Raw genomic sequence first — 27,050 nt, forward strand, 5'->3', positions numbered from 1 at the left:
CTTTTGGCTGTTTGCTGGTCATTGTAAAGGGGTAAGAATATTCCTGGGACTTCTAGTGTTAATCGATGAATCAGATTTTTTTTTTTTTTTTTTTTTACAAATTTGTAATTTCCTCTTTATTCAAATATTGAAGTTTTGATGGAAAACCAGTGCCAAAAATAAATAAAAAAAAATATATCATATGAAATAATAAAAAACCCAAGTGTTTGTCAAGTATCTGTACAATAAACGAAAATACATGCAAATGTATGCTACGCCCGACAGAGGGGACGTCCAACGTCTATACCCCCCTTCTCTTTCTGCAAATATGTTCGGTACTTTTTTTTTTTTTATAAAGAGAAGCAACATCAGAGGAGAGCCATTTGTCAGATAAAGAGTACCTTGTGCATCAAAATACTGTCTCAAGGCAATATTCCCTGAGCATTCACACAAAATCTGTGAGCCTCGCGTGTAACAACGGTGAGCAACATCAATCCTGTGTGTAGCAACCAAATCATTAGCGAACATGTCCAAACCCCAAATAAATTATCATTTTGCTGAATTTCTAGCAATGGCTAAATTAGTTTTCACATTTGAATGATTTGACTAATCTACTATTGGATAGGTTTACGGCCCACAAACGTCAGATGTTTAAGAACAACTTTCACATGTTATTTCCATTTTTTAAGAAGTATCTTTTGTTGTATTATACTCACATTTTAGGGGATATATTTAGTTGGTAGCACAATAAAGAACTGTATTCATCCACACTTTTTAGTGGAAGTACAATGTTGGCAACAAGACTGACTCGATATATTTGGAAATTATTTGAATACAACACAAGACCAATCAAATAGATCCCAAATACTTTTATTTCCTGGACTTTTCTTCAATATTTCCGTTTTTAATTTGTTTTCCTTTTGTTACTTTTTCCCTGCTCTTTACTATTTATTTCTTATTTATTTCTTTATTTTCCTTTTTATCTTTGTTTCTTCCTTTTTTATTTTTTTCTGAGCCTTTTACTTTTCTTATTTGTTGTCTGGCTTTTTTCCCTTCCCTCTTTTCCCCTTTCTGTCTCATCTCATCTCATTAGCTGCACCGCTTATCCTCAGTAGGGTCGCGGGGGTGCTTGAGCCCATCCCAGCAATCATCGGGCAGTGGGCAGGGGACACCCTGAACAGCCAATCGCAGGGCACACGGGGACAGACAACTCACTCGCTCATTCACACCTAGGGACAATTTGCACCGGCCAATCCACCTGACATGCATGTTTTTGGAATGTGGGAGGAAACCGGAGTGCCCGGAGGAAACCCACACAAGCACGGGGAGAACATACAAACTCCGTGCTGCCTCCCTTTCTGTCTCTGTTTCATTTTTTGTTTTTGTTTCTCTTACCTCTTTATGGTACATATTTTTAATTTTGGTCCTTTTGTCTTTTATTTCCCCCCGTTTTTTAAGTAATTTCATGCTTAACGTTACATAATGATATAGATTAAAAGAAACAAACAAGCCGATGAGGCGTTTGGGAGCCTAAAGAGCTGCCTCTTTTTAGTGAGCCAATTCGAAAGAGCCGGTTCTCAAAAAATAGACAGAAATTATCACGGCAACATTGACGTAGTCACACAGGTAAATTAGGTCATGTATCTACGAAGTCTAACAGAGCAGGTGATAATTAAAGTAAACCACACTTTCTCTTTACATTTTAATGTCATAGTGATTAAGAATAATGTAATGTTCGTTAAGGCGCTCATAAACAACATTTGATTTCCTTAAAGGTGGGGTGCGTCATTTGAAAACTTAAGCCTGCAATCATGACTTTAAGCCAGAAGATGACAACAGAGTAACACGTTTTGCCTTTTTTCTTAGACACGCTCGAATAAACTCTTCGTTTTTCATCTTTTTAGGGTCTTGTTCGGCCTTGAACAGGCCTGGTAAGGTAAAATAAAAGCAGATAGGTGCAATGGAAAACAAAACATAAGGGCTCTTTGAACTCAGTTGGGCATTGTTAACACATACTAAGAAGATAAAATATTTATCTTTCAACTTTTTGTGGTCCCCTAAAACTATGCAACCAACCTTTAATATCATTATGTTTACCTTAATACAGTATTTTTTATGTCTAATTACCACAGGGTTTATTCACCTTTTTCATAGCCTAATCCGAGCACTTTTTAAGGACTTTCAAAGCCAACAATTTATCACTAGAAAATACGAGATTATTTTTTTGCACGTACCATAATTTTTATGTAATCCTTGCACTAACACACATTTCATAGTGCTGTTTAGGTGAAGTAAACAACCATCGTTTGGGCACAACCTGTATGCGGCGACAACGCCATGCCAACAAATGCCAGCTGCCGTTAACCACAAAGGGAGAATTGCAATGGCAAAAGCAAAGCCACCAGAGAGCAGTTTTGGGGTAATTTTTAAGATGACTTGTTGAGAAACATGGCAAGAACTTCAAGCATGTCCGACCACTTGACCGAAAATTTAAGCGCTTTTCAATCCTTGAAAACACAACATTTAAATTGAATTTTTTTTAAAGATTTTAAGCACTTGTACAAACCCTGTTACTATTTGAATGTGCTCAGGAAAGTAATTTATAGCTGTTCGCTTGGGTGCTTTTGGGAGGAAAGGGAGTGGATCCATTAGTCTTTGACGGTGGGGTGCGTCATTTGAAAACAAAAGCCTGGAATTATGACTTTAAGCCAGAAGATGACAGCAGAGTAACATGCTTTGCGTCTATTTCTAAGACACACTCTAATAAACTGTTTTTTTACATATATTTTTTTTGGAGTCTTTTTCCGCCACAAAACAGGCCTGATAAAGGTCTAATAACAACAGATATGCGCAGTGGAAAATAAAGCATAAAGGCATTGTTAACACATACTTAATAGAGAAAATATTTATTTTTAACTTTCTGTGGACCTCTCAAACTATGAACCCCACCGATAAATCATTTCACACCAGGAAAATGCGCTTGTTACACGAGCAATTCGAGCAAGGAGCGGAATCCAGAAACAAATTAAACTTGTAAGAAGAGGTACCACTGTATTCAATTGATTACCTGAACTCTAAAACTATTGTCAAAGTCGTCGTAGTCAGGGAGAAGTATTCCCCTATTCTGCCACAATTCCACTTCCTTTTTTAAACTGCCATCATTCTCCTCGCATACTGATGATTCTAGGTCAGGAGAGCCGATGTTCCACACATCAGAGACATCACCCACAAAAGATTCTCTACTGGATTTCAATGACACAGCCAGGTTTGGACCCTGAGTATGGTTGTTGTCCTTGTTTCCATTAAAAATTGGGATGGAGAATGCCGAGTATTGGAGAGAGGGACTCTGATTGAGGCATTGGGACGAATAACCTTTGTCCAGGTCATTTTCCTTCCCATTAGGATTTGTGTCTTCGCAAGAATTGCTCTTTAACAGGTCACGGATTTCTGTATCAAATAGAGGCTCCAGCATGAACAGGACTTGGTCGGTCCCAATTAGATTGCATGGCAAAATGGTGGACTCGCACGCCGTAGGTTCCAGGTTTAAAGACTCACAGGCAAGGCTGCTTTGGGTTAGGAAAGAAGATGAGTCTTGTGTTGACATTTTCCAACTGAGTTGATGTTTCTCTTCTGGAGATTCAAAGCCGCTATCCTGTTTGGAATCCTCCCGTATCCTCTTTGTGGCAATGTTGTCCAAGACTTCCATTTTAAAATTAACAAATTGCTCTGGCGAGTTGTGCCAACTACCCTTGGCAAATGCCGTAATTGTTCGTGAGGATAAAGGTTCAAGGTGTTTAAAAAGCTGTCTTCTGGAATGCATTTTCCCCCCAATCCAAGTCTGCTAAAACAGAATACAGAAACATTCTAATTTAGGGTTCCTACAGCTTAGGGCAAGTTAAATTAAAAAATAAAAAATAAAAAATTCAATACCTTTTGAGCTTGAATGTAAGACCAAGTAGAGAAAAAACATAGTAGAAAAAAATAAATAAAATAACAACATAAATGAGAAGCAATTTTAAACAAATGTTTTTTTTTTTAAATCATATTTTGGTAGCGTTGGAAAAAAAACATAGCACTTAATCAATGTTTTATGGACATGGAAAACAATACATAAAAAGGATGTTTACAGTGCATCATGGATCCTCAGTCAAAACGGGCAAATAACTTCGAATTCCATAGAACTCTTCTGCTACATTCATGAACCATTTTTTAACCTGATGCATTCAAAATGCCTTTTTTTTACTACATTATTGTGGTTATGAATGTGTTAACTTTACTAAAACTTTCAAAAATTGGATTTAAGACATTTTAATGCCAATTAAGACCTTATCTTTAGAATAATTACTTCAATTTCTTTTAAGACTTTTCAAGGATCCGCGGAAACCCTGTAATTATACAATTATAGGTATTCTAAAAAAACAGCACAATACAACAAAAAGGAATGAGCAAAACACATGAGACATCAGAAATCTGGAAATAACAGAAGCAATTGCAACAAGTTTATGCTATTAGGGGTGGGGTGATCGATCCAACTAACTACCATGTTTTCACTTGGATCTAAAAGTACCTACCGTAAAGTAAAATACTAGTCTGTTGCTGTTGTAGAATATGAAAAAAATGGTAGAACTGTAGAAAAAAGAAGAACAAAAAATATGTTAGGCGTTTTTAATGGGAGAAAATTGGTAGTCTAACGCATAAAATGGTAGTGTTGCGGAGTATCTTAAAAGGTATTACCACCCAACCTTGTAATTTGGTAAAAACAAAAACAGGTAAAGTGCAAAACATGTGAGACATCAGAAATGGTGGTCACCTATAAAAAACAGAAGGAACAGCATTATGTATTTATGATTTAATGTTTTCTAATTGTATTCCGTTAAATACAAAGAAAATACATAATCAAATCACTGGTATATTTAGTTAAAATAAGGATTACTTTGCGGGATTACAGTTTTATTTAGAAGTATATTTACATATACATGCGTACACATTGTTGTAACGTCCGAAACTGTTTTATGGATTGTACACATGGCCAACTCATACACTGTGTTACAAGTAAGAACATTTATTTTTTACTTCTCCTTCAAATGTAGCACTCGTTTAGTTGAATTGGTGCGAGCCTGCAATCCCATTTTTTCAGTAACTGAGTAAGTCTAACTAATTATTTTTTCCGCCATTACAATGCCGTTACAGTTACTGACTGCTAAAAGTGGTGTGTTACTTTGGCTGCAGAACGCCTATGGCTGCGTGACCCCCCCTGCAAACCTGATGTGGTTTAAAGCGGTAAGGTTTTCCACTCTCCTCACAGTTGTTTACGTCACGTCTTTTCAGATGTCACCATGAACCCACCAATAGCAACTGAGTCAACGCCCCGTTTCGTATTTGCTCAGAAAATTTAAAATTCTTTGACATACAATAACTACTTTGTAACGTAATGGAAATAGTTACTTTCCCTGATAACAAAGTACTTTTACTATAGAGTAATTCAATTACTAACTCAGTTACTTTTTGTAAGAAGTAATGTGCCCAACACTGCTCACACTGGTAAATCTATGTAATGTCAAGAGGTGTGGTATCCCCATTTCAAACAAGTAAAACTAACTTGGACACACGACATCCCAGAGTTTGTTAGAAAATTTAGAGAGTGAACACTTTGTTTGTTTAAAACAACACAGGGTTCTTAATGTGCTTTACAGCAGGGGTCTCGAACTCAATTGACTTAAAGGCCGCCGGAACTAGGGTCTGGATGAGGTTGGGCCGAATTAGGTTTCCCACAAGAAAAGAAAAAACTGTTCTCATGTATCTTTAAAAAATGCTGCAAAAATAAGATCTAAAAATAAAAATATTAAGAATTAATGTGATTATAAATCAATCGATAAATAAATGAACCAAAAAGAATGCTAAAAAGAAAGAAGACTAACTACAGAGACTTAAAGAACAACATGAATTAATTAATTAACATTAATTAATCAACATATTTATTTATTTTTGCCCAGCCTTTAGCAAAGAGAGAAAAAGAAGGAAAAAAGAAAATTGAAAAATAGGAAATAAAAAAGACAAAAAGGGCAAATAGAAAAAAAAAGGAAAATATGGAATAAAGGAAAAGGGAAAACAGACAAAGAAAGAAAAAAAAAGAAAAACATGAAAAAGAAAAAGAAAAAAAGCAAGGCAATAAACAAGAAAATTAAGAAATAGAAAAAATACAACCTTTATGATTTTGGGGTATCTGAAGCAGCAAGATGATGAAATGAAATGAAATGATCTGCATTTATATAGCGCTTTTCAAATCAATGACTTCCCAAAGCGCTTTACATTGTGCTTCACATTTCCCAATAGCGGCCGTGATGTGTGTAGCCATGTAAGGCGCTAACCTGCTTATTGGGGGTAATTGGGGGTTCAATGTCTTACCCAAGGACACTTCGACATGTAACACGGACAGGCCGGGATTCGAACTGGGATCCCTTAATCCTAAAACGATCGCTCTACCTCCTGAGCTACTGCCGCCCCAAAAACAATGTCAGCTCCATCTAAGTGAGGCGAATGTTATGTAAAATAAATGCAAAATTCTCTACCTATGAGTATTTTAAAACGTGAACATTTATTGCATAGTTCATGTATGTTTGCCCTTTTTAAAGGAACACTTTTAATGAATTATATTTTCCCCACCAGGAGGCGCTTAATTGTACACACATGAGACTTTTATATTAAGGCTGGGGACTAAAACTTTCACCCGGCTGGTTGCAATTGGCCCCTGGACCACCAGTTTGAGACCCCTGTCTTACAGGATTCGTACTCCTGTTTCATGGCCAAATTCAAACGTTTTTGAGGACTTTCAAAGCAGAGTTCCAATGTCTCCTGGACCATTTAAAAAAATAAATCCGGAGTGCATCATGTATTTTTCAGATCCACAAATATATATCTGCGATTTACATATGAAGTTTTTAATCTTGCATTCATCATGACACATGATTTTTTTAGATCTTGTGTAAATCGCAAATATACAGTGCATCCCGAAAGTATTCACAGCGCTTCACTTTTTCCACATTTTGTTATGTTACAGCAGGGGTCGGGAACCTTTTTGACTCAAAGAGCCATAAAAGCAAAATATATTAATTTTATTTTGGGAAAGAGCCATATATTATGAGACAAATTTACTATAATGCTAAACACGCGCCCCAGACAAAAACTTAGTCTTCAGCACATTTATTTTTGATGATTTGATCAAAATTATGAAAAGAGAATAATGCCAGAGCCCGTGTCCCAAAATCAACAAACATACCAATTTAAACTTGTGTCTTTCTTGCAATTACTCAAGATCGGTTAAACTCACTTTGACCCTTTTTTTTCATACATATTGGTTTCAAAACCAGATGTAAGCAGTTATTTTGTAAAAACGTCACAACATTCTGCAAAAAGGGAGCCTGATGTGCTTATCTATGGTGCAGACGGCGTAGGGCGAGAGATGGGAGGGAGTGCTTGCACTTTTTGCATAGCTGCACCCATCCCTCCCACTCACCCAATCAAAAAACTTTAAGTTCTCTTCCTGTGTTTTGGCGTATTTACAGTGTGTTCTGTGGATTCGTCATAAGGTATCTGAACACTGAAGACAGATAATATAGTGAGGTTTTATATAACGGATTCTTTAGCGATGTACAGCCAGAACGAGTTTTTTTTTTTTTTTTCGTGTGACACCTTGACTGTAGATTGTAGTGAAAAACGTGCCCTATATATTCTGCCAAGCACTGCTCCAAAATCAGCTTTGGTATGGCTTTGTGTGTACCTGAACAGGATTAGTAGCTTACGTTTTGGACGAGATGGATAAAATTAGCATGCAATCAAATTAGTCTCCGAGCCACAGGTACTCATAGAAAAAGCCATATATGGCTCGCGAGCCATAGGTTCCCGACCCCTGTGTTACAGCCTCATTCCAAATTGTATTAATTTAATCTCTTATCTCAAAATCCTACACAACATACTCCATTATGACAATGTGAAAAAGTTTTTTTTTTTTAACTTTTTTTTGAATTTATTAAAAATAGAAAACTAAGAAATTACATTTACATAAGTATTCACAGCCTTTGCTTAATACTTTGTTGATCCACCTTTGGCAGAAAATACAGCCTCAAGTATTTTTGAATATGATCCCACAAGTTTAGCACACCTATCTTTAGGCAGTTTTGCCCATTCTTCTTTGCAATAAGTCTCAAGCTCAATCAGGTTGGATGGGAGACGTTTGTGCACAGCCATTTTCAGATCTCTCCAGAGATGTTCGATCTGATTCAAGTCTGGACTCTGGCTGGGCCACTCCAGGACATTCACGGAGTGGTTCTGAAGCCAATCTTTTGAGATCTTGGCTGAGTGCTTTGGGTCGTTGTCCTGCTGAAAAATGAACCTTCGCCCCAGCCTGAAGTCAAGAGCGCTCTGGAGCAGGTTTTCATCCAGGATATCTCTCTATATTGCTGCATTCATTTTTCCTTCTATCCTGACTAGTCTGCCAGTTCCTGCTGCTGAAAAACACCACCACATCCTAATGCTGCCACCACCATGCATCACTGTAGAGATCGTATTGGCCTGGTGATGAGCGGTGCCTGGTTTCCTCCAAACATGGCGCCTGGCATTCACACCAAAGAGTTCAATCTTTGTCTCATCAGACTAGAGAATTTTGTTTCTCATGGTCTGAAAGTCATTCAGGTGCTTTTTGGCAAATTCCAGACGGGCTTCCATGTTCCTTTTACTAAGGAGTGGCTTTCGTCCGGCCACTCTACCATACAGGCCTGATTGGTGGATTGCTGCAGAGATGGTTGTCCTTCTGGAACGCTCTCCTCTCTCCACAGAGGAACGCTAGAGCTCTGACAGAGTGACCATCGGGTTCTTGGTCACCTCCCTGACTAAGGCCCTTCTTCCCTGATCGCTCAGTTTAGAAGGCCGGCCAGCTCTAGGAAGAGTCCTGGTGGTTCCAAATGTCTTCCATTTACGAATAATGGAGACCACTGTGCTCATTGGGACCTTCAAAGCAGCAAAAAAATTTCTGTATCCTTCCCCAGATTTGTGCCTCAAGACAATCCCTTCTCGCAGGTCTACAGACAGTTCTTTTGAGTTTCATGCTTGGTGTTTGTGCTCTTACATGCACACTCAACTGTGGGACCTTATATAGACAGGTGGGTGCCTTTCAAAATCATGTCCAATCAACTGAATTTACTGCAGGTGGACTCCAATTAAGCTGTAGAAAGATCTCAAGGATGATCAGTGGAAAAAAAGATGCACCTGAGCTCAATTTTGAGCTTCATGGCAAAGGCTGTGAATACTTATGTAAATGTGATTTCTTAGTTTTCTGTTTTTAATAAATTCAAAAAAAGTTAAAAAAAAAAACGTTTTCACGTTTTTATAATGGAGTATTTTGTGTAGAATTTTGAGAAAAGAGATTAAATTAATACAACTTGGAATGAGGCTGTAACAACAAAATGTGGAAAAAGTGAAGCGCTGTGAATACTTTCCGGATGCACTGTATTTGTGTATTTAAACAATACACGTGTAAATGCTTTAAGACAATCTCTCCACATAGGTGTTGGGTAAAATGTCTTGCATTTTCAGTTACAGTCACTACTTTAATGGCCCATAACAAACAAAAAAAAACCTGTAGGCGCCCTCTGCTAGACTAAATTGCTACTACAACTTTTCACTTTACAAGGAAATGCAACGCACTTATTTGCATTGAGTTAACATGCTAAGTGGCTCATAAATCACACAATGCAATAAATAGTTTCCTACACTTTGAGTAATCAATTTTAATTGATTTGTTGTTGCAGCCCTAATCAAAAGTCATCAGGTTACATTACTGCAATATTAAGGTATTCTAATTCTAACGAGTAACGATATATTTTCTTGTTATTTTTATTATGGACGGCACTCTGACGTCAAAATGTAGAGCTATTGATTGATTCATGCAAGATTTTACCTTGTAAATTGCATAATGTAATTAATGTTACTAATTGTTTTGAGTTCATCCATCCATCCATCCATTATCCGCACCGCTTATCCTTAGTAGGGTCGCAGGGTGCTGGAGCCCATCCCAGCCGAAGTTGGGCAGTGGGCAGGGGACACCCTTAACTGGTTGCCAGCCAGTCGCAGGGCTGACAACTCACTACCTCATTCACACTTAGGGACAATTTGGACCGGCCAATTAACCTGACATGCATGTTTTTGGACAATGTGGGAGGAACCCGGAGTGCCCGAAGGAAACGGGAGAACATGAAAACTTCACACAGGAAATTTGATCTCATAACCTCAGAACTGTGCCGCACACACGTTAACCACTGCTCCGCCGTGCTGCCTGAAGCCGATTTTATTATTGGTCATTTTCCTTAAAAGTTGGTCTGTCGAGTCGGACTTCCAATACGGCAGGAATTTCAAGCGTTTTCCAGCCCTTCACAAAAAATTCAAGCATTTTCCTGACCCTAAAGACTCAACAATAAAATTCAGGCAATTTCAAGAATTTTAAGCACCTGTATTGTTTCATAATGTGTATCGGATTACATTTTTTTAAAGTAACCCTCTGACCCTGATTGTAACACATTTTTGCATGCACCGTTGGTGTGTAATGTTGAGTTATCATAGGGAGGCTAAAGCATGGACATAACCAGCCCGTTTTTGGTGGTGCTCAAGCAAAAACTCTTTGCCTTAATAAAGGCAAAATAGGCTCAAAAATAATGAAAAACGCTTCCATGTGTAATCTCGTTGCACACAATGTTTCGAAACGTTTATATTAAGGACAATAAAGACAATTCTATTCTATCATATTCAACATTATCATCACATTTTGATGTTTATATCCTCCGGGCACTCCGGTTTCCTCCCACGTTCCAAAAACATGCATTTCAGGTGAATTGGCCGGTCCAAATTGTCCCTAGGTGTGAATGAGCGAATGAGTTGTCTGTCCCTGTGTGCCCTGCGATTGGCTGGCAACCAGTTCAGGGTGTCCCCTGCCCACTGCCCGGAGATGGCTGGGATGGGCACCAGCCCCCCCCCCCCCCCCCCCCCCCCCGACCCTAATGAGGATAAGCGGTACGGCTGATGAGATGATGAGATGAGAGATATATAAACCATTTAGTTTTAAGAAGTTGTAAATTGGTAACGTTATTTCTGATACCGAATTCTTGTCGTTTTGGTATTAAAACCGTTTGTGCTTGAGAACTAAGTGGGAGATTATTTATCTATTATTCATTTAAATTTTACTTAGCCAGACACTGAGTGCTCAGCATCCCCAAAGCTCTGAATATAAATGGGCCGTGACTATAATATGCATTCACTCAATTTTATACCGAGGTCTTGCAGGCGGAAGGACGTTTTACTCAAAAAAATGACTTACCCAGTGAGTCCGTGATGCGAGATTACATTCGTCCAAAACAAAATAAATACATTTAAAAAGGGGCTGAGGAATGCAATCCCGCTGTCCGGCTGTTTATAAATGAAAAGAAAAAGAGGCTGTAATCGGTGAGAAGCACACAAATCCAACGTTGGAAGGCAATCAAATTCCACAAGCCGACTGCTTATTTTAGTGTATTTTCAAAACGTGAGTCGCCACTATTGAAGTTGGAAGTTGATTTGAAACACAAACCGCGCGCGATTTTACGAGGTTTGAACGAGGATGTTAACGACTTTAGCTTTGCACTAACATAGATCGGTAACGTATGGATGAAGTCGGACATCCGGGCTCTTGGTCACGTGACCAAACAATCCACCGGGCCCCCACCTTTGTTTGGGGGAAAAATGTCTTTATCGAGTCTGACTAGAACAATGGTGGAAAGTTGCTGTGTAAACGGCTATACGTCTAATAAGAGAAAGAGTCCTGAATCGGAAATATATTTCATATTTCCATCTGACAGGGAAAGGAGGGAGAAATGGAAGTCTGCGGTGAATCGAGGCGTGCAAAAAATGGACGGATCGATCGTCCCCAACAAACTGGTCTCCTCGCAGCACTCAAACCTACGTTTGTGATTCACATTTTATCACTGGTTAGTCATTGTTGTAGATGTTGATTGCATATAATTTAGAATAATATGTATCCTCTCAAAAAATATGTTGACATGATGGTTTTTTTAATATGAGTGGTGATTCTGCAACCTGTAAATCCGAAAGTAAAGTTTCTGACAATAAATTATGAATCAGTAAAATTGAAGTCTGGTCAGATCATCCGGACTTTTATTTGCAGTTGTGATTATTAAATAAAGTCAAGATTGTATTGATTTATTATTGATTTATCCACATTTTACCCATTTATTCACAAAATTTTAATTAAAGTCAGGTAAATAATCTGATTCTTGGTAATCTCTAACACTCAGGTCTTTGAGGCATCATACACCCATTTGAGTCCATGAAAATAGTTTTCAGACAATAAACATAGTTTATACAGTGTTTACATCCGCACATGACAGATATGTCCAAAGGTCCATTTTCATGAAACAGTGGACATTTTTTTAAAGAGAAGAGTCCATTATGGTTGAATGGGTTTTAAATTTATACAGTTAGATTTCAGGCTTTGTTGTGGGTCGGATGCATGCTACAATTGTTTAAATTTTTATTTTACACGACAAAAGTGCAATAACAGGAGCTATCTAGGCTTTGTTCCATCCATTTTCCCGCAGTCAAGCACCAAAGCCAAACCAAGCTGCACGAAGTTTACTATGAAAGTAGACAGCTACAAGAGAGCAGCTAAACCAGCCTATTTAGCACCAGGTAATTAATTCATTAAGTCTATAAGTCAAATCAAGTCATTTTTATTTGTATAGCCCTCAATCACAAAGAGTCTCAAAGGGCTGCACAGGTTATTACACAGACTATTTTTCAGACTATTATTACATCATCCCCTGTTCTGGAACCAACATGAGGGCAAGGAAAAACTCAAAAACCTCAACATGAGGAAAATGAAGAAACCCTGAGAAGGGACCGCTCATGTAGCATCCCCCTTTCAGGATTACCAGACCGCAAAGGATATTGCAATCACAAATAATACAGAGATATTGTCCACGAAAAGTATAGGTTATTCATATGCTATAGAGTAGAAGTGGAACCATTTTTGCCTCTTGGGATCACCAGAAGACGAGCGTTTTCAGGGCTAAGGCTCCGGACCGGAACGTAGGGGGAAATTAAATCTGAAAGATAAGAGGGAGCAAGTCCAGGCATGACTTTGTATAAATACCAACAGAACCCTAAAATCACATCTTAAGCCAACAGGGAGCCAATGCAGGTTAGCTATAATCGGGGTAATGTGATCAAACTTTCTTGTCTTAGTTAAAAGCCTCGCTGCAGCATTTTGTATTAGCTGAAGGCTCTTGATTTTGGACTGCGGGAGACCGGAGAGTAGTGCAATACAGTAATCGAGACGGGGAGTAACAAACGCATGAATTATAATCTCTGCATCTGACTGAGACAGCATAGGACGAATTTTAGCAATGTTGCGAAGATGGAAGAGAGCTGTTCTAGTACCGTATTTTCCGCAGTATAAGGCGCACTGGGTTATAGGGCGCACCCCGAAAAAATAGTTTTTAGTCCTATATTTGACATCCATAAGGCGCACCGGATTATAAGGCGCTACAATGGGAACGTCGACAAAATAGTCAGAAAGTTCAGTCAAACTTATTACCCCCTTAACATTCCGAAAGCCTGCAAAGAAGCAAATACGTGTCGTAGACACGTGCGGATGCGGAGTCCCTACAATGTCACTCAAATGCATCGTTCCAAATATCATTCGGAAGGTTAAAGTCTTGGGATTCAAGAAATGCCAACCATTCCTTAGTTTCTATTTTCTTTTTCGCTCGCAACTTTACTGTGCATATGACAATAAACACTTGGAATTGAGTTTAATTTAAAAAAAGACCCATCACAGAAACATCAAAATCACTCTGAAACAAGATACTGGGAACATATATAGCCGGAGTAGCTCACCGAAGTCGTTGTGTTCAACAATAATGTGCAACCATGGTCCTCTTATATCTGTGAGTGAAGTAAATCCAGGAGAGTAAAATATTTACAAATACAGTACAGAAAAGTAAAATACTGTTTTCTCTATGCCGTCAACCCAACATGCTATTCACATTCATCTTTTTCGGCCAATTGCAGGCTTTGTTTTGCCCCTTTAGCCTATGCCAGCCTGTAAATGATAAAAAGGATCCGCCCTCTTTACCTCCGAATAACTTCAGCCAATAGTGATCAATTCAACTGATGATTGACACATCTTTTTCGGCCAATTGCAGGCTTTGTTTTGCCCCTTTAGCCTATGCCAGTCTGTAAATGATAAAAAGGATCCGCCCCTTTACCTCCGAATAACTTTAGCCAATAGTGATCGATTCAAATGATGATTGACACATTGGTTAGCCAATGAAACGCCGGTATATAAATCCCAGCATACACCGCGGACTACTCGCGTTCGGGGGAAAATCTAGTCGGCGGCTGCTTGGATTAGATCGGGGTCAAATACCTAAATTTTTAACTAAGTCACTCTGGGTGATACATTTGTCAATGTTCAGAGCAGTTTTTGAGAACAAGTCACAACATTTAGATGGACCAATAACTAACATTTCGGTCTTTTCAGAGTTAAGGCGCAAGTTAAGTGGCCTCCACTCTTTTATCTCAGTGAGGCAGGCCTCCAAATTTCCACAGTTTAGTGTGGCAGATTCCTCTATTGGAAGATATAGTTAAGAGTCAACTGCTTTGCAACGGAAACTGATATTATACTTGCGAAAAATATCACCTAATGTAAATGCTGAAAAGAAGGGGGCCAAGTACTGAACCCTGCGTAACACCACAGGTAACACTAAAGGGCTCAGATGTCATTTGACCATATTTAACACAGTGCGTCCTATCTGAGAGGTAGGATCTGAACCATAAGAGGACGGTTTCTGAGAGACCAATACATTTTTCCAACCGTTCTCGCAAGATATTATGGTCCACAGTGTCAAAAGCAGCACTAAGGTCCAGCAGCAGCAAGAGTGATGAAGCGCAGGAGTCCATTGCCAGTAGAAGATCATTGGTTACCTTAATCAGGGCTGTCTCAGTAGAGTGGTTAGCCCTGAATCTTGATTGTATTGATTCAAAAAGATTGTTCTCGGATATAAAATCATTCAGCTGCTGTGCCACAACTTTTTCAAGTACTTTAGAAAGAAACAGTAGGTTTGACACAGGTCTATAATTACATAAGCTTTCTGAATCAAGGTTGGGTCATTTTAGTGTAGGTTTAATAACAGCGGACTTAAAAGCCACTAGAACTACACCTGAGGAGAGTGATATGTTTATAATATCTAGAACTGAAGGTCCCAGGACCCCGAAAAGACTTTAATCAGCGAACCCGGAAGCGGGTCAAACAGGCAAGTCGTCGGTTTGGCCGTATTCATCACCTGTTTGAGATTATCGAGTGACAGATCACTAAATCAGGAAAAATTCCCTGGACAGCCACCATGTCGCGCATCTATAGATTTCAGCCCTTTAATATGTGATGTAATAACACTGTCTTTAAAAATGTCTTCCTGTATGCGTTAAATCGTTTTATTGAATAAGACCATAAAGTCATGGGCTGAATGGGTAGAACTATCTGGGATAATCTTTTGCCTCGTTAGCAATGCTACAGTGTTGAAAAGGATTTTGGGGTTGTTCTTTTGTGCCGCAATCACCTTCTAAAAGTAGGCTGATTTTGCAGAGGCAAGGGCTGCTTTATACTTTAACAAGTTGTCACACCAGGTTTGACGGAAAACCTCAAGCTTGGTAGCGCCATTTTCTTTCAGATTTCCTGCATTCTTGTTGAAGCGATCTAGTTTCATCTGTAAACCAAGGCGTGTGTCTTTTAGGTCGCAATTTAAGCCGTATGGGCGATACTGAATCCAGGACACTAGCCAGGGTAGCATTAAACTCATTCATGAGTGAGTCAATAATAATAATAATAATAATAATAATTTCCTTTGTATTGTCGTTCTTTGTAACAATGTACACAGAACGAAATGTCGATACACCTGACCCGTTGTAGCGAGCCGATGCAGCCGCAGCCAACAGAGGGCGCCGCCATTTTTACCAATGTTATAAGTCTTAGGTATGACTCGGCCGAGGCGCAAACCAGCGACCTCCCAGTATGACTCGGCCGAGGCGCGAACCAGCGACCTCCCAATAGAGCCTTTATATAAAGGAAACAACGCAACTACTCTTAAAAGAATATCAGAGAGCTCAGAAACTATGTTAGTGCTTATATTGCGTCAACTAAATCCTTCCGTTTTTTTAATACAACATTTAGCCAGCACCTCAAATGACAAAGTCCCCCATAATTATAATTTTGTCTTCATAGGTTACTAGGTCAGACAACATTTCAGAGAATTGATCTAAGAAAACTGTGTATGGTCCAGGTGCGCGATAAATAGTTACTACATAAGTTGAAATTAAGGAGGACCGCATAACAAGAGCCTCGAACGCCTTAAAATTATTAGAAGTACGGGGAGTAAGTTTGAGTATTTGTTCAGAAATTGGCGCAACACCGCCACCCTTCTTGGACTCGGACCCCCCGGTTTTGATTAAGTAATTTGTATACTTCAACAACACCTATGAACTTTACCGTCTCTACTATCAATGAATGCTGCACCCTCTTTTTGGAAGGTTATGAACAATGGGAAGAGATTTGGCCGTGCCCTTCACTGTGGAGTGGCTTGGGTGAGGACCGTGACGATGGGGTAGCCATTCTAATAAACAACCCTCTACAACGAAGACACCAAAGCTATTTTACCCTAACACATAAGGGGATCGAATTTAATGATGAAATCAGAGAGATCAAACAAGAACTAAAAGGTTTGGCGGAAATAAAGAGCAAAGGCAGAATGTCACACTTTCACTTTACTTCCAGAAACCTTGTTAGAATATGATATGGTGAAATTGTGAATGTGTTTAATTGCTGTAAAAAGTGTTGATAAAAATTGTTCAAACCTCATATTGTTAGAATATGATATAATGAAATTGTGAATGTGTTTAATTGCTGTTAAAAAGTGTCAATAAAATTGACACTTTTCCCCCAAAAAACTAAATAATGATCAGAAATAACGGTGGTACATGGCAACATGTTTGAGGTTGAAACTCCTCGAGTCAGAACCAAGTCTAGCGTGTTTCCATCTTTATGAGTCGGCAAATCAACAATTTGATTAAACCAAATGTATCAATAAGAGACCGAAACGCAACAGTAAGTGAACTGAGTGGGGAGTTCATATGAATGTTAAAGTCCCCCATGATTATCATTTTGTCTTCATAGGTTACAAGGTCAGACAACATTTCAGAGAATTCATCTAAGAAAACTGTGTATGGTCCAGGTGTGCGATAAATAGTTACTACATAAATTGAAATTAAGGAGGACCGCATAACAAGAGCCTCGAACGCCTTATAATCATTTGAGGTACGGGGAGTAAGTTTGAGTATTTGTTCAGAAATTGGCGCAACACCGCCACCCTTCTTCAAAGAGGGTGCTACATGACAGCTCACGTAGTCTTGAGGAGAAGCCTCGTTTAACAGTAAAAACTCATCCGGTCTCAACCAAGTTTCACACAGACCAATCAGGTTAAGTTTGTAATCACGAATAATATTATCAACAAGACCAAATTTCAGCTTTGCTAAATCTTTGAACTTAGCTGAAGTCTTTGTGGAGATCGTCACAAGATGTCGCCGTTCGGGCGTGCTTCGTCTCAGGCGTCGGTTGACAGGCAAGATCGATGAAGAAATATTGGTGGAATTAGGCACAATTCAATTATCTTTGTGTCCTTCACTGCTGTTTCGCTGATGTAGCTCCCTTAGCTTAACACACTTGCCCGAGCGACAGCCCCGCTTTTGTCTATGATCCCTACGCTGTCTCTGCTGCTTCGTAAGTGGGTTGGCCACCCACGGAGATCCCGGAAGCCTTTGTATCTCTTGCGGGATATCAAAGGTGGTATATAAAGTGCCCAAAAAGTCGAAATTTAGACGCAGACCCAATTGTATAAGTTCCTCCCGACTATAGGTGTTATCGGCCACGCATGTGTCCAGAAAAGAAAACAAAAAAGACAAGACAACGGTAATAAATAGAAAATTAGCAAAAGAGCTGTGAGCCATCATCTTCAAACTAGCCCTCCACGATCCATCTTTTCTCAGTTTTTCTTCCACACAAAAATTATCAGACATACCACTCATTTCACCCTTGTAAACATTTCATTTTCATTTGTAAACATGCACATCCAACTATCTACATCCCTTTCCTAACCACTACATAATCCATCAGTGCTAAGTCCACCATCTTACCACCATCCACTCCGACAAAAGTATACTTATTCACGTCCCTCTTTTTAAACGATATATTTGCAATCACCAATTCATTTTCCACATATAACTCAATCAATTTCTTCCCACTCTCATTTCTTCCATATCTACCAACCACATTTTCAACTGTTACATCACCCACTCTACCATTCAGGTCACCTAGTATTACCACGTTCCACCCTTCTTTCGCACTTGCCACACATTCGGACAAACCCTTCCAGAACTCCTCTCTCTCCTCTGCACTTCTTTCTGAACCAGGTCCGTATGCCTTGGTGTCTCTTAGGGAGTAGAGATAGAGAAGAGAGGATCCCCAGTCCTCTCGCTCCCTCCATTTTAGTCACCTCTTACGACACACAGCGGACCACGCTGGGAGAATTCTCACACCTCCCAGAGGAAGAGGCCCCTTACCACAGGACCAATGAAAGCAAAAGTATAATTAATCAAAAAAACAATGATTTATAAAATAAGCAAAAATACATTAACTATGACACAAACATCCATGTTTTAAATTACTCATAGTCATTAGCATTTATTTTGCTTAACATAAGCCTCACTTAGATGAAGCTGACATTATTGTCAGCTATCTTACTGCTACATGTACCCCCAAAAACAATAAAAAAAAACCTGTCTCGTTTCCTTTTTTGATTCCTTGTTTTTGCCTGGCTTTTTCTTCTTTATCATTGTAAAAGCAGATCACATTTAGTTAATTGTATATTTCTTTGTGTTCTATGTTACAAATGATCCTGATGAACTTGACTTACATTTCAACTCGTTTTTATTATTTTATTTTTACTATTTTTCTATTTTGAACCGAAAGACGTATGTGTGACGTCATTGATATTTCCTGCGCATGCGAAAACTTTTGAACAAAACCCGTTGGCTGCGCGGGAACGGTGTGAGACTCGTCTAGTCTACCCACTGCGCAGTGAATAAATTTGTAAACCTACATTTGCCTCTCTTGCTGATCACGTCAGTTTTTAATGTATTAAGAAAATATTATCATTAACAATCATCCTTTTCATTTTTGTTCTTTATTTTGTCTTTGTCTTTTTTCCTTTTTCATTTCCTTTTTTCCTTTTGTTCTTACTTTGCAAAAGGCTGGGCAAAAAAGAAAAGAAAAAATGAAAAATGTTGTGGTTTGGTGACTTTTAGTCTCTGCAGTTGGTCTTTTTTTCTTTTTAGCACTGGTTCTCGGTTGCATGGCACAATCAAGCGACGTTTAGTAGTCAAACAATATACACTGTCCCTTTGATATACTACTGATTGATTTATATTCACATTCATTTCAGATATATATATATATATATATATATATATATATATATATAGTTTTTTTTTACATCTTATTTTGTGTAGCAAAAAAAACAATTCTGTCCAGCCTCACCAAGACCCTAGCTCCTGCGGACATCAAGTCAAATTAGTTTGAGACCTCTGGTCTACAGTACACACTTTCAAATTCATACAAAATACTCACTAAAATTGAGCAAGAAGCATGTGGGATGCCTCTTAAAGCAAGGTCTCAGCATCTCAAAAAGAGTTTTGGCCATTAAACTCATTATAGATTAAACACACTCATTAATTCTGGTTGTGGAAAATATTGATATAGGTCTATGATGTACGGATGTCTGCTCATACGTAGTACCGTATTTTCTATACGATAAGGTGCTCCTGATTATATGGCGCACCCTCAGAAGAAAAGATAAATCTTTGTTAGCTTTACGTTTCATATGCAAGGCATGTGAAATTAAAACTACAGAAAGATTGAGGCTTACATTTTTTAAAAACATATTTAATCGAATATAAATATTATGAAATCTGGTTTTACTCAAAAATCAACTTGGTTAATTCATAAAAGGTTACCATATATGGAAACATTACATTGTAGTAATGCATTTCTGATTTTGTTTACTGTACTTCCTGAACATAAATCAGGGCAGGTTTTAAGGCGCACTTTTCAACTTTTGGGAATTTTCTTGTTTTAAAGATGCACCTAATAGTAATAATACATTTTCAAAGCATTAAAAAGGTTACCGTATATAGAAGCATTACATTGTAATAATGTATATCCGATTTGATATACCGATTTACCTGTACGTAAGGTGCACCAGGTTTTAAGGCGCACTTCTCAATTTTTGGCAAAGTTTTTGTTTTTAAGTGTGCCTTGTAGTCCAGAACATACGATACATTCATTTTAGCTGAACACTCAACAATTTTTTAAAACAAGGGTGTCCAAACTTTCAGGTTAAAAAAATGGTTGGTTGATTGGATCCCTTAATCTCTTTGGTTGTAGGGGCACCATTTCCTGTGGTGTGTCTTGGGCAAGTACAGCCTGGTGGCGCCCATCCCTGTCCAAGCAAACATTTGTTCTCACCTGGTCTCGAACTGGGGACTTATCGCGTATTGGGCGCATGAGGTAACCACTGCACTATGGGAAAAAATACTCTTTATAAATAATATACACTTAGTTTTATAGCATTATTGGGTGGTCGATAAATTATTTGAACAAATAATTGATTAACAAATTAAATGGAAGTGCGAGTATATTGTTTAATTCAGCTTGCCTTGTGACCACCACATTTGTTTTTCATATAGGGAAAATAATGAAAAATCTTTTCAGTTTCATAATCTGAAGGATGGGCTACATAGCAATTTTACTTAAATTACTTTTGCTTTTTGTTGTTATTGTGGGGAAATTTAAATAAAAAGGTGTTTACATTTGATATTCAAAATAAATGACGTATAACTGCAAGAGGGAAATATTGATTCAGCATTATCCTAAAGAGATAAACAGCTTTTATCTTACACCTTTTTATCACCAATTATCAGGCCATGTTCCTTAAAGGTGGGGTGCGTCATTTGAAAACTTAAGCCTGCAATCATGACTTTAAGCAGCAGAGTACAAAAAATAATAAAAAGGGAAAAAAGGAAATGGAGGATAAAAACACAGGTTTTGGTGGTCCCTTTGTTCTGTATACTCCTATTCATGATGTAATATTCTGCACTAAATAATTTAATACCTTTTAGAACAATCTATTATTCTACTAAATTATCATAACATTCATTTTTTCACTCTGCCTTGAACTTTTAAGTAATTTAAACTTTTTTTATACTTAGCAACTTTGAACCGGAATCCCTTTATGCAGGGCCGTAGCCCCACAAATGCACATAACGCGCACTGCGTAGGGCATCAAGTGTCCAGGAGGGCCCCAAAAGAAATTTAGGGTCGTGAAAAAAAAAGTAAAGTGTTAAAAGTGTTAATAATATGCGTTAATAAGGTTGAACAAAAGCAGGATAAACCAAATTTCCTGAGAAAAGGGGTGACTCTGCTTTGTGCCCCTGCCTATCTCCACTGTCATGGTGCCCCCCTCCCCTCCCAGGGGTATGTTCGATTACGCCTCATTCGCAATATGGTGAACACCTGTGCAAACATGGCCTCGAAACAGCAGCCAGAGTCCGAAGCGGAGGGAAAAAAAAGAAGAAACGAGATGAAGCTCATGGGTCACTTACCGGTAGTCAATGTTAAAATAAAAAAGCTCGTTATTGGACCGTATTTCTACACCCATACTGCGCACTGTTTTAAAGGGCACACTCTCCTAGGTACGGATTATTTTTTTTTGTAGGCTCATATGGCACACTCGCCTATTGGATGTGAACGCTCCAGCACTCTGACCTATTAGTATTTTTAAAAAAATTGTGAAGAAAACAAAACCATACAACATTTGTGCTTTGGGCACCCAAATGGCCAGCAACGGCCCTGCCTGCATGACACATCATAATAATAGTTGTGCCCCCCAGTACCGGTACATTTGATATGCCCCCCTTAAGATTCAGGTTTGGCAATGGCCCTTCATCAAAGTTTGAGGAATGAATTTCTAGAATTAAAAACAGGTATGTATATGTTCCGAAAGAAACCATCGTGCTGTTGCAGAATCAAGTCTATTAATCAAGGGGCGGTAACCTATGGGGTATGGCTTGCGAGCCATAAATGAGGTACACATGGGTCGGAGATAAAATAGAACCTGTGCAATTACTAAATTTATTGATAAAAGCAGAATTCAATGGCACACATAAAAATCCAACACCATACTGTAGATGGGGTCTGGTCCAGTATTTATAGGACACAATTTTGACTACAGTTTACTGTCAAAGTCTCTCACCAATAGACCCCTTTTGGTTATAAATTGCTAAAAAATCCCATCTACGGAAGCTCATTAAACAATCTATATTCATTGTTGAAACACTTTATGATCAATGTTCCCTCTAATTTTCCACGGTTTGAGCGTTCACACAAAGTCGGTGAGCAACGTTTGAAACAACAGTGAGCAACAGCAATTCCAAGTGTGGCAACTAAGTCATTAGTAGTACGATACACAACTGAATTTAATCACATTTTTTAGTGGAAGTACAATGTTGGCAACAAGATTGACTTGGTATAATTGGAAATTATTTGAATGCAACACAATCCTTTTCTTCTTTTTCCCTGTTTTTTTTTTCTATTTTTTTTAAGTTCCTTTAAAAAAATCTCATTGTGTTTATTTTTTCCTAGCTGTTACTTTTTTTCTTGTTCTCTATTTCCTTTTTTTCCCCTTTGTTTCTTTCTTTTCTTTTTTTCTGGTTCTTTTCAGAATTTTTCCTCCTTTTTTCTCTTCCTTTTGTTTCTTTTTTCTCAGCTTTTCACTACTTTTTCATTTTGGTACTTTTTGATTTTTTGTTCTATTCCCCCCCCTTCGTTTAAGTCATTTTGTGCACAATCTTACATAATATTTGTTCATATAGGGATTAAAGAAGCAAAAACAACCCGAAGAGCCGTTTGGGACCCGAAAGAGCCGGTTCCTTTTAGTGAGCCGAGCCGAAGAAGCCGGTTCTCGCAAAACTCTACTGACTTTACTTAACTTCGTTCTACTTCGACCTTTGACTTCAAAATACTGCATTTAGAACACAACGTCTGGGGAACCAGTGTATTTTTACCTTCATGCGCTGTAACTTTGACTTAATTTGATTCTTAATTAGTTATTTCAAGCCCTGATTTTTGTGAGCTGGCTAGATTTTCTTGTGCGCGGAAAAGCTCTCGGTAGTGCGCAATTGCGCACGCACGCAGCTTAGAGGGAACATTGCGCTGGATAGATTTTCTTGTGCGCTCAGAATGTGCGAGCAGTGCGCGATTGCGCACGCGCGCAGCTTAGAGGGAACATTGTTTATGATATAAGGCCACAAAACAAACTTTAACCCAAAACAAACTTTTTACCCTGAAGCTCTAGCAAACCACTTAGAGAATAGGTCGGCAACCCACGGCTCCAGAGCCACATGTGGCTCTTTCATCTTTCTTTTGTGGCTCCCTGTGACTTTCAGTGTTCCTGATTGCCCGCGTCCCTGCGTCCTAGACTCATCATTTTTGCTGGGGACGCATAGTGTCAAATCAACGTGCGACCCCGGGACGCAACTTTTTTGACACAAAATTGTCATTATCACCCGATTATTATTATTTTTTTTAACAAAGATTTACCGCACTCTAAATTTTTCGTCAGGCACATCCGCCATTGTTGTTTTGGTCTCGCGGTTAGAGTTTTCGTCCGCACGCCGATCTCGGCAAACGAAATCTCGTTGCTTTCTGTCATTGTTATGGTGGTTGTCATCGAGCGAAGGTTAAGTATGCCTCCGAAAAAAAAGTTAGTATTAGTGCAAATCAACACAAAATTAATTTCTTCAGTGTCAGTAATAAGTCGAAACATAATGCAGAATGTGATAACAACGGCAATAATTCCGGCACGAAAAAACGGCAGAGAAATTCTTCGGAAGATCGCGGAGGCAAGCAAAACACGTTTGTCGAAGCGAACGATTTGACAAAAGAAAATACACAAGAAGACTCCTAGCAAAATTGACTAAATTATATTCCTGGTGACGCTATGAGAAGGATGATAATGGAGGCTAGACAACACCAGTTTATGAAGGTGCATCTTACCAAACAATTGGACATTTCAACTGTGGCGGGACGGCAAACCACGAAGAATATATGAAACTGAAAAATCTGAAGTGATAACTGCCTTGTATAACCAATTAATTGCGATTAATTTGCGATTAAAAGTGCATGAATATATAGACTAATATTTCAGCAATATTATTTTGTGTAATGTACAATATTTGTGAACTGAAAAATATAAAGTAATAACTGCTTTGGATCACCAATTAACTGTGATGATTAACACTAAATGAAAATATAGATTCATATTTCAGCAATATTATTTTCTATAATGTACAATATTGTTGTGAACTGAAAAATCTTAAAGTGATAACTGATTTGTATTACCAATAAACTGTGATGAACTGAATGAATATATAGATTTATATTATATCTTTGTCGCCGATTTACAATTTCAACTTCGATAACACTAAATTTTGGGGACCTATAAATATCTGTTGGGACCCATAGATTTTTGATTATGTGAGTCCCATCACTTTTCAGAGGTAAAATGAACACTGGACTTTGTAAAATATTGAGTATTTTATAAAAAATAAATTTCATTTTAGTTTGTTCATCTTAAAACATAATTCTTAATTTAAAGATTAGGGTAAACTTGTCACATTAAAATTAAACGTTTGTAAAATTTTTACCGCCCGAAATATGCGTCACAGCCGATCAGGAAGTGCAACATTTGAATGTGTCCCGTCAGAAGGCTGTTCTTGCCTTTAAATCACAAATGGAGTGAAATTGCAAACCTTCACAAACAGGACAAACTTGTGTTCGAGACATGGAATGCCACCTCCGACAGATAGAAACACATGAAGAGGTATGCATTTGAGGTTCTGACAATCTATGGATTCACACACATCTGTGAGCAGGTCCTCTCCAACATGAACTTCATTAAGAACAAGCACCGCTCACCCCTCACCGACATCAGCTTTACCTTCCTGTTTGAAGATAATGGTGACATCTTCCAGCTCCAGCCCTGGCGTGAAAAAGATGTGCAGCGAGGTTCAGAGCAAAAATCACATTAACCAGGTAAGATACATATTTTAATTGGTTATTGTTTTCCATGTGTGTGTGCGTGCATATGTACGTGCATGCGTGTATGTGAAATATAAAAGTGGCATAAATACATAACTAAGTAACTAAGTGTAGGTTTTAGATCAGGGGATGGTGTAATAATAGTCTTTGGTTTGCAATAATCTGTGGTCTGTGCTGTCGTTATTGCCTAAGTGAACTCACCTGGGGCAATCGTTTGGCGCGCTGGAGCGCACTTCCTGATCGGCTGACGTTCTCCTCTTAAGTGGTCTGCGTCCAGAAATGGACATCGGATCGTACTTTTTATATCACTGTGTGTTTCTCCAGACTACAAAGTACCTACGACTCCTCATGCCTGATTCATGCCTGCCTTCTGTTTTTGACCTCTTTCCGTCCCATGTTTTTCGACCTGTTCTCCCGCCCTGGCCATCGACTTACCTGCTAAACTGTACCTTCCACTTACCTGTCACGGAGCTGCCATTCCGCCCAAAGAGGTTGATGACCGACAAGCGCCGGCGTCACAAGCCAGCACCAACAACTCTTTCCAATAAAAACTCCTTTGAAACAAACGCTATTGGATCCGAGAGTCCGCCCTGGTTCATGACATGTGCAGCCCTTCGAGACTCCTTGTGATTAAGGGCTATACAAATAAACATGACTTGACTTGACTAAATATTAAGCGAAGTAGTCCTGCGCAATTTTTGGGTTTGCATTGTTAGTTCAGTGCTGGTGGATAATATTTGGATTTTTATCTTATAAATAAAAGGACAGGTGGCTGCTGGCTGTTTGCATTTTTTGTTCAGCGGGTTGGGTAAGTTTGGATTTTTATTTCTTAAATACGAGGAGTCAAATAGACACTCAGTATTTTTTTCAAATCAAGCAAGTGTAAAATACTTTTTGTTACATGCAACAATAAAATTCGGTGTTCTCTGCAGCAGTTCGTTGATTTCATTTTTACATTTTTTGCACATAGCATTATGTATACATGCATAATATATTTAATGATATAGAAATGGGTTGTGGCTCCAGGTTCTATGTTTTCATTAGGTGGCGGTCCCAAATGTCTTCCGGAGTAAAAAAAGCTTGCCGACCCCTGACCTAAAATAATTAGATTCGGTGAGCGAAAGGAACAGGAGCTATAGAAGTGCGCTGACTGCACTGAAGGTGGATACATTTGCATCCTCTTTGCAGTATTTTGTGACATTTTTACAAAGAATTCTGCTTGCACCAAGTTTTGAAACCATTATTTAGGACTTAAATGTCAGTTTAAAGGGGCCTCAATACTCTTAAGTAACTGAGGGAGAGAGACAAATTTAAATTGGTATAATAATATTGATATGGGACTCAGGCTCTGGCATTATTATAATTTTAAAAGATTTGATCAAATTGTCAAACTTGACACAGTGAAATATAATATGCTGAAGAATTAGCTTTTGTTTAGAGAGCGAGTTTGGCGTGTATTTTCTAAATTTGTCTTAAAATATTTGGTGTGACTCTTTCAAGAAAAAAAGCAAGCTATTTTTGCTTTTATGGCTCTTTGGGTCAAAAAAGGTTCCTGACACCTGCTATAAATGAAAGATTTAAATGATGTACTGTCGACTCTTGCCTGGTGTTGCACAGTCAAATTTGCAAACAAATTAACCTACATCCGAATCACTGTTCTAATGACAGAGCAAGAAAGCAATATGTAAACTGCAGCATAGAAAAAAAAGTTTTAATTTCTCACCCTGACTTAAATGAATTAAGTCTCGAGACCAGGGGTCGGCAA

At 38.4% G+C, this 27,050-nt stretch overlaps 2 protein-coding genes across 13 annotated transcripts in view; one reads left to right on the top strand and one right to left on the bottom strand.

Moving 5' to 3' along the window:
• The window catches only part of s100pbp (S100P binding protein), a 66,794-nt gene extending 54,872 nt beyond the window's left edge, over window positions 1-11,922 (bottom strand). For 3 of the 10 annotated variants that reach the window (XM_088353809.1, XM_088353810.1, XM_088353811.1), the window contains exons 1-3: window positions 11,342-11,733; window positions 4,551-4,605; window positions 3,047-3,817 (exon numbers count right to left, since the gene is read on the bottom strand). In XM_088353809.1, coding sequence (XP_088209935.1) covers window positions 3,047-3,799 — 753 coding nt within the window. In that variant the 5' untranslated portion in view covers window positions 3,800-3,817; window positions 4,551-4,605; window positions 11,342-11,733. Of the gene's footprint in view, window positions 1-3,046; window positions 3,821-4,550; window positions 4,606-11,341 lie in introns of all 10 variants that reach the window. The other 7 variants (XM_088353808.1, XM_088353803.1, XR_015852808.1 and 4 more) reach the window with 6 other exon arrangements.
• Window positions 1,983-26,626, top strand: LOC148351276 (uncharacterized). Of its 3 annotated transcripts, none has more exons than XM_088353817.1 (5): window positions 1,983-2,398; window positions 5,170-5,259; window positions 20,573-20,695; window positions 25,120-25,279; window positions 25,610-26,626. In XM_088353817.1, exons 1-4 carry the CDS (start codon window positions 2,327-2,329, stop codon window positions 25,273-25,275), a joined length of 441 nt encoding a protein of 146 aa, XP_088209943.1. In that variant the 5' UTR covers window positions 1,983-2,326; the 3' UTR covers window positions 25,276-25,279; window positions 25,610-26,626. The 3 variants fall into 3 exon arrangements, with proteins under 3 accessions (XP_088209943.1, XP_088209942.1, XP_088209941.1); XM_088353816.1 differs by lacking the exon at window positions 1,983-2,398 and adding an exon at window positions 11,859-11,987 and having other exon boundaries at window positions 3,649-5,259; window positions 25,478-26,626; XM_088353815.1 differs by lacking the exon at window positions 1,983-2,398 and adding an exon at window positions 11,859-11,987 and having other exon boundaries at window positions 3,649-5,259.
• The last annotated feature ends 424 nt before the right edge of the window (window positions 26,627-27,050 follow it).

Source organism: Urocampus carinirostris, chromosome 15, assembly GCF_059441175.1.
Source record: "Urocampus carinirostris isolate Australia breed hairy pipefish chromosome 15, RoL_Ucar_1.0, whole genome shotgun sequence".
NCBI classification, from domain to species: Eukaryota; Metazoa; Chordata; class Actinopteri; order Syngnathiformes; family Syngnathidae; genus Urocampus; species Urocampus carinirostris.

Coding starts and splice junctions, on each gene's coding strand:
- LOC148351276 (XM_088353816.1), top strand. CDS start 5,158: ATGCCGTTACAGTTACTGACTGCTAAAAGTGGTGTGTTACTTTGGCTG. Junction 5,260..11,858: donor ACCTGATGTGGTTTAAAGCG/GTAAGGTTTTCC, acceptor TCCATCTGACAG/GGAAAGGAGGGAGAAATGGA. Junction 20,696..25,119: donor TCGCGTATTGGGCGCATGAG/GTAACCACTGCA, acceptor ATCTGTGAGCAG/GTCCTCTCCAACATGAACTT.